General features: G+C 46.7%; 1 protein-coding gene across 2 annotated transcripts in view; it reads left to right on the top strand.

Moving 5' to 3' along the window:
• Positions 1 to 208: 208 nt before the first annotated feature.
• Positions 209 to 17,243, top strand: part of SLIT3 (slit guidance ligand 3) — a 593,232-nt gene continuing 576,197 nt past the window's right edge. For both annotated transcript variants that reach the window (XM_047091292.1, XM_047091299.1), the window contains exon 1: positions 209 to 405. In XM_047091292.1, the coding sequence (XP_046947248.1) occupies positions 209 to 405 (197 nt within the window). The remainder of the gene's footprint in view (positions 406 to 17,243) is intronic.

Raw genomic sequence — 17,243 nt, forward strand, 5'->3', positions numbered from 1 at the left:
TGGAGCTGCTGCTGCTGCCGCCGCCGCCGCCGCCCGGCGCGCCCCGCTCCGCCCGCGCCCCGTGCGCCTGAGCGCCGAGCTCGCTCCTCCTCCGCGCCAACTCCGCCGCCGGCTCCCCAGGCCGCTCGGGCTCCGCGCGCGCTTCCCCAGGCTCCACGCGTCTTGCCCCGCCGAGGCAGCCTCCTCCAGGCGCGGGCCCCTGCACACCATGGCCACCGGGCGGACAGGGGCCGGCGCCGCCGTGCGCGCCCGCCTGGCGCTGGCCTTTGCGCTGGCGAGCGTCCTGAGCGGGCCCCCAGCCGCCGCCTGCCCCACCAAGTGTACCTGCTCCGCCGCCAGCGTGGACTGCCACGGGCTGGGCCTCCGGGCGGTTCCCCGGGGCATACCCCGCAACGCCGAGCGCCTGTGAGTACCTCCGCCCCGCCCAACCCGGGCCACCCACCTGGGTCCATAGTGGGGCCCCAGGCACCAGATCTTTCCTTTCCCTTTGGCCGCACTGGATGCAGTCTCTGCTGTCACCCTCTCCTGGGTCGGATCTTTCCTTCTCTGAGTTGGGGTCTCTGGCGTTGGGCACGTCTAGAGAGAGGTCTTGAAGCCCATCGGGATGGGCAAAGAGCAGTGCTTCTCTAGGGGTGAAGGCTCCAGACGTAGGGCCCGGTGACAGCTTCCAGCAGAACGCTGGCAGGAAGCGAAGGGAGTAGACAACACTGCAGCCAGCGAGGTCTTAGGGTGAGAGCATGGGGTCTGCGCTCATGAAAGAAGGGAGGCGAAGGAGAAAGCTGAAGGGTGATGGGGCGTCAGGGCACAGAGAGGGGAGAGGGCCGAGACTGTGACCAGCTTGGAGATCAGAATGGGCCACTTTCCGGCTGCCCTTGCGAGCGAAGTTGGGTGTGTGTGTGAAGGTCTAACTTCTGAGGAACCAAACGAATTCAGAGTGGGTGCTTGCAAAACCCGCCCTGCCTGGAGTGCAGTCTCAGAGATGCCAAGTTGCAGCCCGGGTGAATTTTTTATGGCTCGGTTATAAATGCCTCCCCAAACGGGCCGGAGAATGGAAATGCTGACAGCCCTTTAAATGAGACCGAGCGCTATAATCTTACAAACCGCACTCAGCCTCGGATCCAGGGTTTGGCAGCGAGAGGAGAGGCGTTTGGAGAGTGGGGTGGATTGACCCTCGTTTTAACCCCAATTGTGCAACCAAATATTTACTTTTCATATGTCAACGTTTTGGAAACATTTATCATTTTGATCCTCGGACCAAACTCAAAACTTGGACTCCGAGGGTGGGCTCTTCCCAGCCCGCAGTTGGGGAGTACGGAAGGAGGGAGAAATGGTGGAGGGGGTTGGAACCGGCCTGGGAACACAGCCCAGAAGTGGGTGAGGGTTTGCTCCAGTGTAATAGACTTCTCCACGTCTTGCTCTCCTTGTGTCTCCCTTCCCCACGTGTCTTAGGGGTAGGTGCGTGGGTATTCCGTTCTGCCTTCTTGACTTTAGGCTGGCAGAGAGAGAGTGGCATGAGACTAAGTGGATTGTCCTGGAGTGTGTTATTCCTGTTGATCACGTCCTGTCACCCCACTCTCTTCCTCAAACTCTATGTGTCCCTGGGCAGAATCTCAAAGGTACTACCTACCTTTTCCCTGGAGCTTTCCTGTGGCTCAAAACATCTTTTTTTCAAGTGCATTGATTATTCTGTGTGGTCATGAAATTCTAGAGGGTTGGAGCTGAACCTTCGTTAACACATGTAGAAAAGGTTCAGAAATGTGAAACAACTTGCCCAAGGTAATACAAGTTAATGGCAATAAAGGGGCCACGATCTAGGTTTCCACAGCTTAATTCAGACATTATAGTTTACCATACCAGTTACAATTTTGTTTTAGTGGTATTTTGGGGTAGCTAACACTGTGCTAGCCATCTTTGGAACAAGGGTCAGTGTGGGCCAAAGTCTGTAAACAGACAGTCTTGGGAGGGTTCTGGCTGGGCTTGGGTCTTCGAATAGGGTGCTCTTGCTACTGTTTCAGGTATACCCTGCAAACATTCAGTTTGCTTTGCCATTAGCTCTCCTGTTGGGAGTTTTGAGACTCCCTCTCCTCCATTGTAAAAAAACATGGTGCATAGTTGGGAAGCCAGGGGGAGTGAGCCCTTCTCCTGCTGTCATGGAGGAAGTCTTCAAAAGCTGCAAGCACAGCACAGCAGCCAATATGCCACCCACCTACCTTCCCCAAGAGACCCAGGCAGCTTGGGGCTGTCCATCTGCTCTACAACTGGAGAAACTGGGTGGAGACTAAGTCCTGGGCGTTCACATGGGGCCCTGCTGCAGTCACGGTCATTCGCAGACCTTGGCAGAGTGGGCTGTACTTTGGAATAGTCTCCGGTCACTGTTGCCTCTTCGGCTGGGGTGCATTGGGTGACGCGGCTACCCAGTCTAGCTCCTCATTCTGTTCTCCTTCCTCCCTGGGAGAGGGGGCAGCCTTTAGAAGAAAGCTGGGCAAGGAGTGCTGCGGGGCTAGGAGCAGCCGACCAACAGTCCTTCACCACCTCTCACCCTCTTTTGGTCAGCCCAGCTGTAACATTTGAATTCTGCAAACTCTCGGGTCCAGTGTGTGTGTGTGTGTGTGTGTGGGGGTGATGTTTGGCATTTCAAAGCTATGGAAAGGATTTCTTTAGGGAGGAATTTCTCATTCATCCCTCTCTTCATTCATTCAACAAACATTACTTGAACCCCTACTGCATTCCAGTAACTGTATATAAAATCATTGCATATACAGAAGAAAACTGGCAATTCAGCTTAAGGAATGTAAGCAAAGGACCGAGCAAAGGGAACTTCCTTTAGTGAGTCTTCTAAACTTTCCAGGACTCATTTCTTCATGGGGCATATGTTTTGTCAGCATCAGCATCATATGCTCGGGACCTTCCTAAAATCCAGTTTTCTGATCTCAAATGTTTCTGTTCTGTTTTATAACAAAGAAGAAGCATTTCTGCCTTCTGCATTCCTGCTACTTTACCTCCCAGAGAGGCTTTCCTGAGGAGTGTGTGTGGTTGGTTTTCTGGGGGTTTTTGTGTTCTGAGGCCTCATTTGCTCATGCTACCCCTTAAGGAAAATCTGCCGGGGGATAATGTGGTCACCATTTGGACTTTGCTTCAGGCCTGAAATGGGGTCTGTTATATTGTTCATAATTAAGCTGGTATCAGAGTTGGGGGGGGGGTCTGTGTTCCAGCTTCTTCTCCATAATGTCAGCACATTGCACAGAAAGAGAAACTCTATGTCGTTTATAAACTACCAACAATCTTTTTCCCTCAATGAGGAGGTGACACCCACAAGAAAGCTAAATAAACGCAGGGGAGAATTCAGTGTAATTTATTATCCGTGCAGCAAAGATAGAGGACAAGAGGAGAGGAAGTGAATGGTGATGCCTGAAACAAAACATTTACCATGGAGCACAGAGTAAACAGATGTCGCATTTACCCCTCTGAGTACAAAAGGAGCCCACAGATGTAATTCTTCTCCAACCACAATCTCAGCCTGGAAGAAGAGGAGACAGATGAAAATGAACTCTCACGAGGGGCCCCTTCTCTCTGTGCTGCCTAAAGGCAGGCAGAGGCCTACTTCTCACCCACAGCGAGGTGGTGGCCCAAACAGCAGAGTGGGGCAAGAGTGGACATCTTTGGTTTTTCACTTGGCTCCGGAACATGCTGGAGACTGCTGTATTTAAATAAACATTTCCTGTTTGCGAAGGAAAACGGGCGAAAGGCTGAAACGTGAGAATGTGGTAACTTAATTTTCTCCATCACTCCAGATGATGGCAAGCTTCGCCGGTGGTTGCGTCCAATAAAAACCAACACCGTGTCACAGGCTTTCCCTCACTTGACCACAGAGGTCTCCAGGTCAAGTGGGAGGCTTTCCAAGATGCTCTGTGGCCAGGCCCTGCATCCTGGTATTCCTAGCCTCAGGGCCAGCCCAGAGGACTAGGGGCAGTTTGGTGAATCCTGGGGCCTCTCTGAGCACAGTGGTCTCCTGGTGAACCTGTGGGTTGGACACGAGCAGTTAAGTGCACCTGCCTCCAGTGTACTGTGCAGCTGAACAGATTGCTCTACCTTTCGGGGCTTATTTTCCTGAAAGCAGAATTCTCGTGTAGTCCTAATAGTTTTCCTTGTATGGGCCTCTTCCCCTGTGCCTAGAACAGTGCCTGGCACATAGTAGTTTTTCAACCAGTATGTGTTGACTAAATGAATACATCTCAAAAATACAAGTTTTTCTTTAGTTCTTGCGCGTGAAAGATGGGCAATTAGAGCTTTGCATTTTTTATGTATGGCCAAGGGCAACTTACTAGTAACCTATTACATGAGTTATTAAGGGTTCCTGAAATTTAGCTTTCATGAACTAAAATTATTGCCTTACTAGAGTTAGCAAGGACTCCTAATGAGTGACACAACTCTGGAGTCTGGTTGCCAGGCATTGCTTAGCAACCTTGCAAAACTCCTACTGTGCACATGCCCCTGAGAAGAGCTAGAAATCCCGAACACTTACACTGTAGGCCTTTCTAATCAGGAACTCATCAGCATCATCCTGCGCTCTCTGTGGTTTTTGATTGCTGCTCTTCTTGTATTAATTGATGTATTTGTAGGATCATTATTAAGTTTTGCTTTTGCGGATCATCTGGGTCTTGTATATTTCTGCATTTTTTTGCATTTTAACAGTTATTTTGTTTCTCTCCGGTTCTGTTTGTTGTCACTGAGTTCGTCCTCCCCTGGAAAGTGAGAATGGTAGATCTGAGAGCCATGGAGTCTTTTCCACCGACTAAGTGGACTACATGGGCCGTGGCAAGGTTTCAGAACCCTGTGCCTATTAGTTCAGGGTGTCGGTTCTGGAGGCAGAAGGCTCTGGTTTGAATTCTGGCTCTGTTACATCTTTGCTGTTGCACCCTGGGTGGGTTACTCCACTTCTCTGGGCTGCAGTCTGTTTACTCCCTTTGTACTGTATTTCCACAGCTGTACTACAGGGATGACGATCACTGTGGCCCCCTGTGTGCATGTTGTGAATGTGGCCCGAGACAGATCACATCATACACTCAGCACAGTGCTTGGCACTTCGATTCTCCAGCTACCTCTCCTTACTTGGAAAGTATGCATAGTAAATGTTCCTCTTGGGGAATCAAATGAAATAATGGACAGGAAGTGCTTAACACAGTACCTAGCACTTAGGCCTCCATCAGCCATTAATGGTAGTGACCATGGCCATTATTTCTATGGCTTCATCTCAGGCCCCATCCAGTTGGAAAGCTTGAGATGCCCACTCTAAACGTACCCCATGGAGGCAAGGTCTTCACCAGCACGTAGGCTGTGCCCAGCACGCTCGTGCCTGGTCCCCCTCCCCCTTCCTCTCCAGTTAAGCCCAGGTTGGCCTCCGTTCCATAAAAAGGGGATTACAGTTGAAGTGGTTTATATCTTTTCCATGGGCGTGCTGCTTTGTGGTATATTTAAATAAGGAATGCATTTTATTTATTTATTTTGGGGGGTTAGATTTTCATGGGGAATTTTTGGCCCTGACTTTTTTTTTCAGTGCTCATTCCTTCTGTCTTTCCCTAAATACCTTTTACTGACTTCCCATGTCTGCCTCTGTTACTGCTTTTACTTGAAACAGCTGTATTTACTAGTATGCTCCACCCTCATTATGTAAGGTGGTTTTAACCCTTTTTAGAACTGTTGAAAAGGAAACAAAACAAAACAAGTCATGGGAGGCTTTCCCAGAAAGCTGTTGTGGACCATAACTAATTCCAGATAGGATAGATGCAAAGGGTGCCCTGCTATGGTGCATGGTGTTGAGTTTTCAAAGCTCTTCATTATTTGTCATTCTCCAGCCTTAAATTTAAATCAGTCTTGCCCAGGTAGGAAGAGCTCACAGTGGGAATCTTCTGCTTCTCCGTTCTGCAGACCTGGATTATGTTTTGTAAGTAGTGCTATTGCTGGTCTGCCAAAGGCTGTACTTTCTTCCCACTCACTGTGGTCTTCATAGTTCTGTCGCCAGCACTATATTTGATACGCCATTCTCTGGGAAAAATTCCTCAAGAGTGTGTGATTAAAAGTCCTCAATAGTGAGGGGAGAGGGAGGTGAGAAAAGTAAGGATCTTTAGGTAAAGGTAAAGACTTTAGAGCCAGATAGGGTCCGCTCCTGGTTTCTCCATTTACCAGCTGGGTGACCTCAGTTTTCTCATTTGTAGAATGGGAATAATAAAAATACCGCACCCCCCCTGCCTTCGTAGGGTGCTGTGAGTACTGAATTTACTAGCATAGACTGCCTAGATCATAGTGCAGCCTTTATAAGTGTGGCTGTTATTGTTATCATCATAATTCTTACCAACTATAGTCCTTCCAGAGCTCCAGATAAAGCCTGATTTGAAACAATACAGATTGTTAGGGTTGAAAGGGCTCCTCTAGTCCAAGTTCACAGGCAGCTTGCTCTTCCACCAGCGTAATTTTGGAGAGAGCGGCCATTCTCCTTTGCTTGGTTACATCTAGTGGTGAAGAACTCAGTTCTTTCTAAAGCAATTAATTCCATTTTAGAAAACAGTTTTAACCTGAAAATTTTCTTTGCCTGGGGGTTGAGCTTATCTCCCACTGACTGTTGTTACACAGAGCAAGTATAATCCTTCTTCCAAATGGTAGGATTTCAAAAATGTTATTGCCGTTGTGTTTCTCACTACCCACTTATCTAAGTCTTCTCCTCTCTTCCATACATTTTTATAATTACCTCAGCGGCTCTGTATGTGTTAGACTTTGAGACAGGCCCCCTCCCCATTCCCAGTTGTCTTCCTCTAAATACGTTTCACTGTTCTTTGCTCGTATTAGTTTGATTGAGTCCTTCCACTGCCTTGCTACCTTGACTTCTGTTGACATCCTAAAGGAACATTTTCAGTTTAGACAGGCACACCCCTAGGTTGGCTCATTTCTACCAGGCTATTCCCTGCCTCCCCCATGTCTTCCAGCCTTCCCTGCTGTTGATCCTATTTTCCCCATCCCAGATTTGTGCAGTTGGCTTTTTGGAGTCTAAGCGCAACACTTTGCATTATCCTAATTAAATTTTGGCAAATAGTTTAATTTCATCAGCTTTTCAGCAACATTTTCTATTTTGATTCTCCCATCTAGTGTGTTGTGACTCCTCCCCCCCACTCCCTCTGCAGTGAGGAGCTTGCCCTGTGGATCTTTATCCAGGTTGTCAATATAATCAGCACAGTCTTCTCTGCTCTCTTGAAGTCTTTCTATGGCCGGGATGTGGATCATGTAAATATATTGTCCGGTTCTTTCTGGCTGGGAAATTTTGAGGTCTTATTGGCCTGTAGCATCTTCTTTCCCTGGGGTTCTGTTGTTCATATTTTCTCTGGAATGATTTCCTATTAATGCTTAATTCCTATGTTTGTTGAGTATTTTCTAAACTATTGGTTTCTCATAGCACTTTCCATTGTGATTTTAGCTTCATCCTTGTTCTAGTAGTCTGATGCCAGAAGCCCTACCAGCATAGGATGTGGCGTGTGTATATATGTGTGTGTGTGTGTGTGTGTGTGTGTGTGTGTGTGTGTGATTCTCTCCTGTAAAGCATTGTAGCCTGAGAAATGGGGCTCTTCTGTCAGTGGCAGAGCTCAGCTGAGAAGCCTCACTCTTGTAAAGTGATTTCCTTTAGCATCTTGGGTGCCCATTGGCACAGAGCACATTTGCTTGAGTAGTGCTGAGAATGAATGTGTTGGAGGATGAAGCATAGAGGTGCACATGCTTTCCCCAAATTGCTAAACAATAATAATGATAATGACAATGACAATCACTGCCACCGCACCAGCTGCTGTTTATTGAGCCCCTCTTTGTGCCTGGCACAGCTCTCCCACTTTACACACTTGCTCTCACTTAATCTAACAGTCATGCAAAGCAGAAGCTCATCCTGTTCTCATTTTACAAATAAGGAAACTAAGAGAGGCAAAGTGACTTCCCCAGGTTGGAGCAGTAGAGTCAGAGCTCATTCACGCAGGCTGGTCTCAGCTCCGTGCCCCACCCGCTGATCATGCCAGTCTTCAGCAAGCCTTTGAAGTCGGCCCCCTTTCTTGTCTTCCAAACCCAATTCTCAAGTAAGAAGAAGGAAAGAAGGAGGGAAAAAGTGAGTCCCAGTTGAAACAGGGAGCACCTGTTTGAAGCAAGGCACCCCCGAGAGGAATGGCAGTGCTGTGTTCTGGACCGCTGGTGGTACGGCCGTCATGTCCAGTTTGGGGAAATAGGCAGCATTCAAATTGGAGCTTGAAGGATGAATAGTGTTCCCGGAGGTATTAATGGAAACATGGTAGAGATTTGCAGAAGTTCATCGTTACCTGGAACGAAAGAGAGCCTGCACCCATTTTAAAATGATAGGAGCAAAGGGGGGATCTGGGTGTCTCAGTCAGTTAAGCGTCCGACTTCAGCTCAGGTCATGATCTTGCAGTCTGTGGGTTCAAGCCCTGTGTTGGGCTCTGTGCTGACCGTCCAGAGCCTGGAGCTTGCTTCAGATTCTGTGTCTCCCTCTCTCTCTGCCCTTCCCCTGCGTTCTCTCTCTCTCTCTCTCTCTCTCTCTCTCTCATAAGTAAGTAAGTAAATAAATGAAGTTAAAATGATAGGAGCTATACTTGAGGAAGTTTCATCTAACAAGGGTGTTTAGAGATGGTCAGGTCTTAGGAAAAGTATCACCGTGGTTATGTGGCTAATTATTATTTTTATTTTGGATTTTAGGGGATAAACCCTCCAAGAAGGGTCCTGATGAGGCTTCTTGACCAGTATTCTTCCCCCACAAGGATCTGTTTAAATTTTTGTAGGGACTGCCTTTCTCTCCAGTTAGAGGTACCACTTGCCTTCTCTCGGCCATGATCTCTGGGATCCCCCACCCTGAGATCAGGTCCTGATAGAACAGGACAAGTATAAGATGCATCCTGGCTGGAGTGAAGATGACTTCACTCTTTACAACCTTATCACTGCTTGTGTGGCCTCAGACTCCTCTTGTCCGAAACACCGGTCTGGGTTCTCGACCCCTGATTCATTCTGCACTTTGGCAGTACTGTGAATTGTGGTTCCTGAAAGTCAGCCAGCACATTTAACCACCCACCTTGACTCCCTCTTGAGTTTTTCGGCCTCCCTAGTTCCTGTCTGCTACCTGGCATACCCACTCCTTGCTCCCCTGCACTCCAGAATTATTAGTGTATGCCTTGACTCTGGCTGTGGAGTTCATGGTCCTCTTCTGACCTGAGTTGTGTGTGGGCTTAACCATGGACCTGTGTATTTTCTGCATCTCTCCTTGAGCTTGAGCTGCTCCTGGTCCTTGCCTTGACCCTTCCAGCTTGGCTTCTTGCCTCCTCACCTTCCCCTGCCTTCCATGTAGCTCTCCATAGCCTTGGCGCTGAATTCAGACATTCATTCTCTAAGCCTCAGGTCCTGAGATTGCATTGCAGGAGCATCTTTGTGGCCTGGACCTTCCTTGGAGACTGGAGACTCGAGACTCCAACTTGTGCTTATGTCCTGGAAACAACCTCAGACTTCATCTTCATGGCCACCTGAAAAGCCTTTTATGATGTCTAGCATGAAATGTAGAGATGAAATATAGAGATGTTCCAGGGCTGGACTCTGTGAATGATAAATTGCTTGCAACATGCTCCCAAGTTATCTGCAACCCAAACAGAGGGTAGAGCATGTTTTTCTGTATTGAAAAGCCCAGCAATGGTGATTTCATTGAAGAGATGTCCTGTTCATAAATGTGTTGCAGAAGTTTCTGGACTATCTAGTACTTTGCTGATATTCTTTCTTCTCCGCATCTCTGCCCAGCCCTAGAATGTAGATAGAGAAGTGTTTTATATATGGGGTTTCTAACTGGTATTAATGTGAAACCAGTAGGGAGTCCAATTTGATATAACTTAAAATGAGTAAAAAGAGGGTGCCTGGGTACCTCGGTCGGTTAAGCACCTGACCCTGGATTTCAGATGTCAGTTTCATTGGTTCGAGCCCCGCGTTGGTCAGTGCAAAGCCTGCATGGGATTCTCTGTCTTTTTCTCTCTCTGCCCCCCCCAATTGCGTGTACATGAGCTCTCCCCGCCCCCCAGTAAATAAATATTTTAAAAAATGAGTAAAAAGACCCAGGCAGAATCCTGGTTTCCATCCCCCTCCCCTTTTTCTTTTAACTGTGGGACTTTGTAGGAGTATCTTTCTGAGTCTTAGGTGCCTCATCTGTAGCCTTTAGAATGGTAGGACTAACCTTCTCTCCTGGGGCTGATGCAAGGTTTATATGAGATCAGATGTCTGCAGATACCTCCTAAATTTAGTGCTCTGCGAATACCTTAATGAGTCCACCCACGATATCTGATTTTAACCACTAAATCCTGTATTTGAAAGATGATCAGTGTGAATTTTCAGAAGAGGAAATGCAGTGAGTTCCAAGTCACCCATGCCTTCACGCTCTTGTTGGGGGTTCCTTTTCACTTACTAAGGTGCATTGTTTACAAAAGCAAAGAAAGCGCCCCACTAGCCAAGTCAGCAGCCCAACCAGGTGGAGCTTAGAGGACTTTTTGTCTAATAGAGTAATGAATAAGTGGCAGTTTCCAAGAAAGTAGAACCCCATAAGGGGCTGTATGAAGGATGAAGTTATTTAAAGGAACTATTTATTGAGTGCCTACTATGTGCCAGGAATGGCGATGCATAAAGCAAGCAAAATGTCCTCATAACTAGGACAGCTCAAAATAATATGATGTAGTCTGGGCCATTGCTTCCCACAAAATGACTGACAAGGCAAAGGCCACCATGCTAGGTTCAGAGAGGAGATTCATAGGATGGCAGGGGAAATGAGGGAGGCGGGACACCAAGCCCTCAGGAACCACTGATGAAAGCGAGTCTCACTCATCCCTTTTAGTGGGTACAAATATGCAGAAAAACTCACACATCATAAAAAAAATAGTACAAGTGGAATTAAAAAAACTCATGGGGAAAATATTAATCTGAGAACAATTGTATCCGAGAAAGCATTCAAGTATGCCTCTGCAGCTAGCTGGCAAACAGCACAAGTTCTGCATTTTATTAGAGCCCTAACTCTGTGTAGAACACTGACCTTATTTGAGAAGCATTTCATAAACACTGACACACAGCACAGCAGCATTTGAGGCTATGAGGAGATACAGGGCCTCCTCTGGGCGGCCAGCTTCCCTTCCCGGACGCTTGCAGCTGTAACCAGACCACTGGACGTTGTTCCCCTGTGGTGTTAATTCACTTATTCTTCTCTCTCAGGTTTAACAAGCAGGTAGGAATTTTCTCAGGGGAAAATGAAAGAGGGGGCTTTGGACTGAAATGTGCTCTTTGGGCAAGTTTTCCTGGGAGTGCAGTGGGCCATGAGCAAGACTAAGCTTTGGAGGGAAGGGTCTGAGAACTTAGATTTGGCCCAGTTTCTTGTTGGAGAGCTCATCCTGTGCCTGGAAACCAGTGATGTGTATGTGTATAGGAGGGTGGTTCTCAAGCAGCTTTTACCTGGTCCTGTGGAATAGAAGACCCGTGGCTTGCAATAGCCCTAAGAAATGTGTGCACCGCCTTTCCTCCTACTACAAGTTGGCAGTTTTCTTTCCATCTGCTGCCAGCTTGAAAGTCCTGAATTTCTGCCATGGAACTCGGTTCTGTCCCTCCCCCTCTCATTTCCTTCCTTAGCTAAGAGATTTTTAGGCTTTTGAGGCATGTTTGGAGATCATCTGGTCTGCCCCTTCCCCACTGATCTGACCCACCTGGACAGAGAAGTGGCTCAGAAAAATCGTGGGAGGGGATGTCATCTTTGTGGTGGGAGCTTCCCTTCTGAGAAGCTTGCCTCCTTTCATTTCAGCCTTGCTCACAGCATTAGTCCTGAATAAAGATCTCTCAGCCTTAGGAGGCCTCTGCCAATCTGAGAAGCTAGGGAGAGAGAAGAGGGACCAAATCTAGTACAAAAATAAATAAGTAAATGAAAGGGATAATGTGGAGCTAGAGGGGAGAGGCACAAAATGGGTGACTTGGGATTGCCGTCCCAAAACCCTAAGCACCAGGTACAAGCAAGTACCTAAGCTTGTGTAGAGTCTAGAAAGGGAAGCCCTCAGATAGGAAAACTGCAAGGGAAGGGACGCGGGGAACCAGGACTGGAGTGGGAATCCAAAATGGGAAGGCCAACTACTTCATGGGAGTTTTTAATGAGTCTAGTGCCCCCCACCTTCTAATTACTTCTTACCACAAGATGGTAACCAGTCTGTTCTGTTTACTCTGTTTACTCATACATTTTAATACTTTCTGAAACATTTCCCATAAGCTTCCTCATGCCCTGTGTCCTCCTTGTATGTTCTAGAAATTTTGCAAAGACCTAAATCTCCTCTGCGTTCTTTCCCGACTGGAGCTGCATGCTGATTCAAGCCATATTCAGCCAGGAAGCTCTCTTGCCGTCTTTAAAACAAGAAACATCTTCTTCTGAGAAGACTGCACTACAGTTTTCTTTGTCTGTGTTGCTAACGAACAAAGAGGCCCCGTTGCAAAACAGCATTTCACGAGCAGAGCGGGGCTGATAGCACCTCTTGCCAAATGTGACTGTGTGTAGTTGTGTGTGGGGGGAAAACAGCTTTGTCAAGAGGAGAGCCGACGGAGGCAGCTCTGGGGAATTTTTAGCAACTGCAGCATGGTGTAGTGGAAAGAATGCTTGCATGGGAATTTGGAGACCTGGCTGTGCCTCTGACCCACCGTGGGACCTCGGACAAGTCACTTGACCTCTCTGGGCCTCAGTTTCCTGGTCTTTTAAGGGGATGAAGGGAGCAGGCTGGATGATCTCCAAGGATCCTTTCAGCCCCATGCATCCTCACTTCTGGGGGCTGGGATTTGAGGTTTAGACCTGAGCCAGCATCCATCCAACCCAAGGGACTTTCTAGAGGCAATAGAATGGCCAGGACAGCTGCTTCAGGGAGTGGCTGGTCCTTGATTAAGGCTCAAATAATTAGCTCAGCTCCACAGTTAGCCTTCTGAAATTAAGAAAGAAAAAGATGTTTAGGTTCAAAAATAGCAGTTGGGGTTCCTTAAAACCGATTGGCTTTGGGCTTTGTACACTTCATGCACAGACATAATTTCCCTTCCTCTATAGAAAGCTGTTTAAAGTATTGATACTGGAGTTAGTGTGACCCGGCTTAGATGCCATAGCTAGGTAGGTAAGCTTGGGCATGTTCTTTGATAGTAACCTGCTTCATTGGGTTGCTGGAAGGTTCAAATGAGGTAATACATTTCAAGCTTAGAGGGCAGTGTTTAACCTTAAATAACCACTCAGAAAGTCATTTTTCTGATTACCTATTTCTGCTTAACAAATCATCCCAAAACTTAGGGTTGGAAAGCAACACCATTTCATTGGTGGTTTCTCCATGCTTCTTTGAGTCAGGATTTGGGACATGGCTCAGAGGGATGGTTTGTCTCTACTTCCTGATGTCTGAGGCATCAGCTAAAGAATGTGAGAATGACTAGGGGAGATTTGAACCGCCGGGTGTTAGAATCATCTTCAGGCTGTTCTCTTACACATCTGGCAGACAGGCTGGGTTGACTTGAAGGAAGGTTGGCCTTAGGCTGGGATCGTTGACCAGAGTCCCTCCATGTGACTTCTCTGTGTGGCTTGGGCTTGTTTGCCACATGGTGGCCATGAAGTGTTCTAACTTCTTACATGGAGACTCAGAGCTTCAAGAACAATGTGCCAGTAAACAGTCCAGAGGTTGCATGACTTTTTAGGAACTAGCCTTAGAAGCAACAAAGTGCCCCTTCTGTTGTATTTTATTGTTCTAAGCAGCACAAGTTAGTTAGCTTGCATTCAAGTTAAGGACCACCTGTCAAAGAGAAGTCCCAAAGAATTTGTGGCCATGTTTTAAGACCTCTGTAGCCATACAATTATCATTGTTACTTTCTGTACTGTGTATATAATCTCTTAACTAGATAAGAAGCTTCTTGAAGGCAGAAGCTGTACATTTCTCTACAGAGGTTTAGTACAACACTTGTGAACGTAAAGCTAAGTGAACACATTTAAAAAAATCAAATTGACTTGGATAGGCAGGAGGTTTAGTGGAAAGACCCTGATCATTAAAGCCAAAGAGAGTTTGGTTAAAAAAATGAATTAAAAAAATGTGCCCTTTGGCAAATCACTTGTCTTTCTAGACTCAGTTTTCTCACTCCCCGCTCAAATGGAGACGTTATACCTATCTCAAGGATTGTTGTAAGAATTAGGGATAATATGTGCAAAATGGCCAACACATATTTGATGGTAATGAGCATTGTGAGGCGTTGTGGCACTGTGGCAAGCACATAGATGCTCAAGGTGACAGAGTGGTTTCAAATCCCATTGCTTTCTTTTCTTGGAGGGCAAAATGGGTATAATAGTATATTATGTCTAGGTTTATTGTAAGGAAGATTAATACATCATGTAAAGCTTCCAGCTCAGTCCCTAACACACAGCAGGGACTTAATACCTGTAAGGCCTATAAGAGTACCTGTTGAGTAGCCACAGTTAAAATTGCTGTTCTTTTGTTTGTACACTGATTCCTTTATGAATTTATGCATTGAACAATTATTTATTTAGTGCTCATATCTCATAATAGCTTCATTTCTTAAGTCCTTGCTTGGTAGGGCCTGTTAATGCCTAGATCTGGGGAGATACATTCATGGATGGAGAATTGGCCCTTCAGCAAGGAGCTCACAGGTGCAGGCCAGCTGCTTGGGACAGTATTCTATTTGAACACAGGTGCAATTGAGTTTTAAATTTTTTTTTTTTTCAACGTTTATTTATTTTTGGGACAGAGAGAGACAGAGCATGAACGGGGGAGGGGCAGAGAGAGAGGCAGACACAGAATCGGAAACAGGCTCCAGGCTCCGAGCCATCAGCCCAGAGCCCGACGCGGGGCTCGAACTCACGGACCGCGAGATCGCGACCTGGCTGAAGTCGGACGCCTAACCGACTGCGCCACCCAGGCGCCCCAAGTTTTAATTGTCCCTGTTGACTTTTGACCCGAGAGTGCCTCCTGGCTTCCTCCAGTTATAACCCTTTTTGCTCAGATATCCACATGTGTCCTTTCCTCTTTGAGCCTGTCTTATTTTTTTTAAGTTTATTTATTTTGAGAGAGAGAGAGAGAGAGAGAGAGAGAGAGAGAGCCAGAGCACATAAGTACATGCATGAGTTGGGGAGGGGCAGAGAGAGAGGGAGAGAGAGAATCCTAAGTAGGCTCCCCACAAGGGGCTCCATCACACAAACTGTGAGATTATGACCTGAGCCAAAATCAAGGGTCTGAGGTTTAACCGACTGAGCCACCCAGGCGCCCTCTTTGGGTCCGTGTTCTTTACTATTGTGTAACTACAGGCAACATGTGAGCTCTTTGTGTCTGTTTTTGTTGTTGTCTTTTTAAAAAGCATTGTTTTCCTAGCTCAGATGTGTCAAACTATACCAGTCTGGTCTGTGTGGTGCCAAGAAGGACACTCAGTCATTTCTCCAGGTGGTTCCTAGGACCTGAGGCTCTATTAGGAACCATTGACTAGGAGCTCCTCCCTTTCTTCCTGAAGATCCCTCCCCAAAGCCCTAGCCTTAGCCTTTTTTAAAAAACGAGTCTAGAGAATCTGATAAATTGTCTTTGTCTTTAGAAAAATACACAGACACAATATGAACACAATGTATTTTGCAGACGATTTTGAGGTTATTCATGGCCACCTCACCAAGTGGCATATTTCTTCGGAATGATTCTGTTTCAGTGATTTTGATTACACGATCTTCTGGCCTTTTGCTGAGTTCTACTTGAGGATCATAGTGTACCTGTGAGACTTAGGTCTCACTTTTCCAAGTCCTGCATCCGTCCATTGCGGTAGACATGTGATGTGTTTGGCTGCCAAGAACTCGGCTTTCCTTCCTAGCCAAGTAGCATCTTCTACGCCCACAGGATACAGTTGACTGGGTTTGTCACCAGGGGCCTTGCCCTCCCCTAGTCAGGGGATGAGCTCATGCCCCAAGTCAAGTCCTTTGGGTGCTTCCTGCCTGGAAATAGAATCTTGACCAAAGGGATGAAGAGATTGGACATGATGGCTTGCCATTTCATCTAAGCGCTTCTGCAAAATGGCCAGACATGCCTGCTTTTCTTTTCCCCAGACCTGTTCTTCAGATTCCCATTGAATCCAGAAGTTCCTGATAGCCTTCTAGTGAATTGCCTTTTGCTCAAGCTTATAAACTTGCCACCAGATAACACTGAGAAAGCAACAGACAACAAACTTGTGGAGGAGAAAGTGGCATAATGAGAAAGATTATGACTGGCGTTTGGAGAAAGGCAGACCCAGGTCTGAATCACAGTTTTACCATTCACCAGCTGGGTACCCTGAGGCAAGTTCATTCTTCTCTTAGGATGTCAATGTCATTGCAAAACAGGGATAATGAGTCCTGAAACCTTGATTCTCAAACTTGGCTGTGCATGGAAATCACCTGGGGAGATTTTAAAATTACTGGTGCCTGGGTCCCATCCCCAGAGATTCTCTTGAATGATTTTGGGGTGCTTTCCTGGGTGTTGTGATTTTATAATGCTCCCAGGTATTTCTGATGTGCAGCAGCGTTGGAGAAAATTGACCTAAAGAAATTCTTCAAATTAAGAGGAGATTAAATGATAATAAGCACAGTGGAGGGATGGATAAAAGTCATTCTCCTTTCCTTTCCTTTCTTAAGGTGAGCCAGAATCGCTTGCCTTTGCTTCTAGTACGGTTTTCTTTGTTTGGAACAGTCATCGCCATGCATGACAAGCACGGTGCAATATAACCCTGCTTATTTATACCATTTGAGGTGAAGGCCAATCGTAGATGTAGCCAGAATTATAGAATATACAAAAATGTGACTACTGCACATCTGGGGAATAACTAGGACGAGTTCAACAGTGTTTTGTGAGAGCGTTCTATGGAGTAACTGCTTTAATGAGAGATGAAATTGATTTATAATTACCATGGCAACAGCAAAATAGAGTGATGTCTCCCCAAGGGACCTGGACCAGGACCCATGAGGATTCTCTCCCATGTCTTCCCTGTAACTTGCTGAGTGGCCTTGGCTCAGACAGTTCATCACTCAAGTCCTCGGTTTCCTGAGAGCACATTTTCTGATGGGTGCAACTTCAACAGAATTTTTTAGGAAATCTGTTGATGTGACTGTTGTTAAGACACTGATGAAAAGATTCTATAGGAAGCAGAGTGAAAGCAGGGCCTTGAGCCTCTCA

Source organism: Lynx rufus, unplaced genomic scaffold (genome assembly GCF_022079265.1).
Source record: "Lynx rufus isolate CCGP_SWC_20201006 ecotype Redwood Valley unplaced genomic scaffold, mLynRuf1.p SCAF_1, whole genome shotgun sequence".
Lineage (NCBI taxonomy): Eukaryota > Metazoa > Chordata > Mammalia > Carnivora > Felidae > Lynx > Lynx rufus.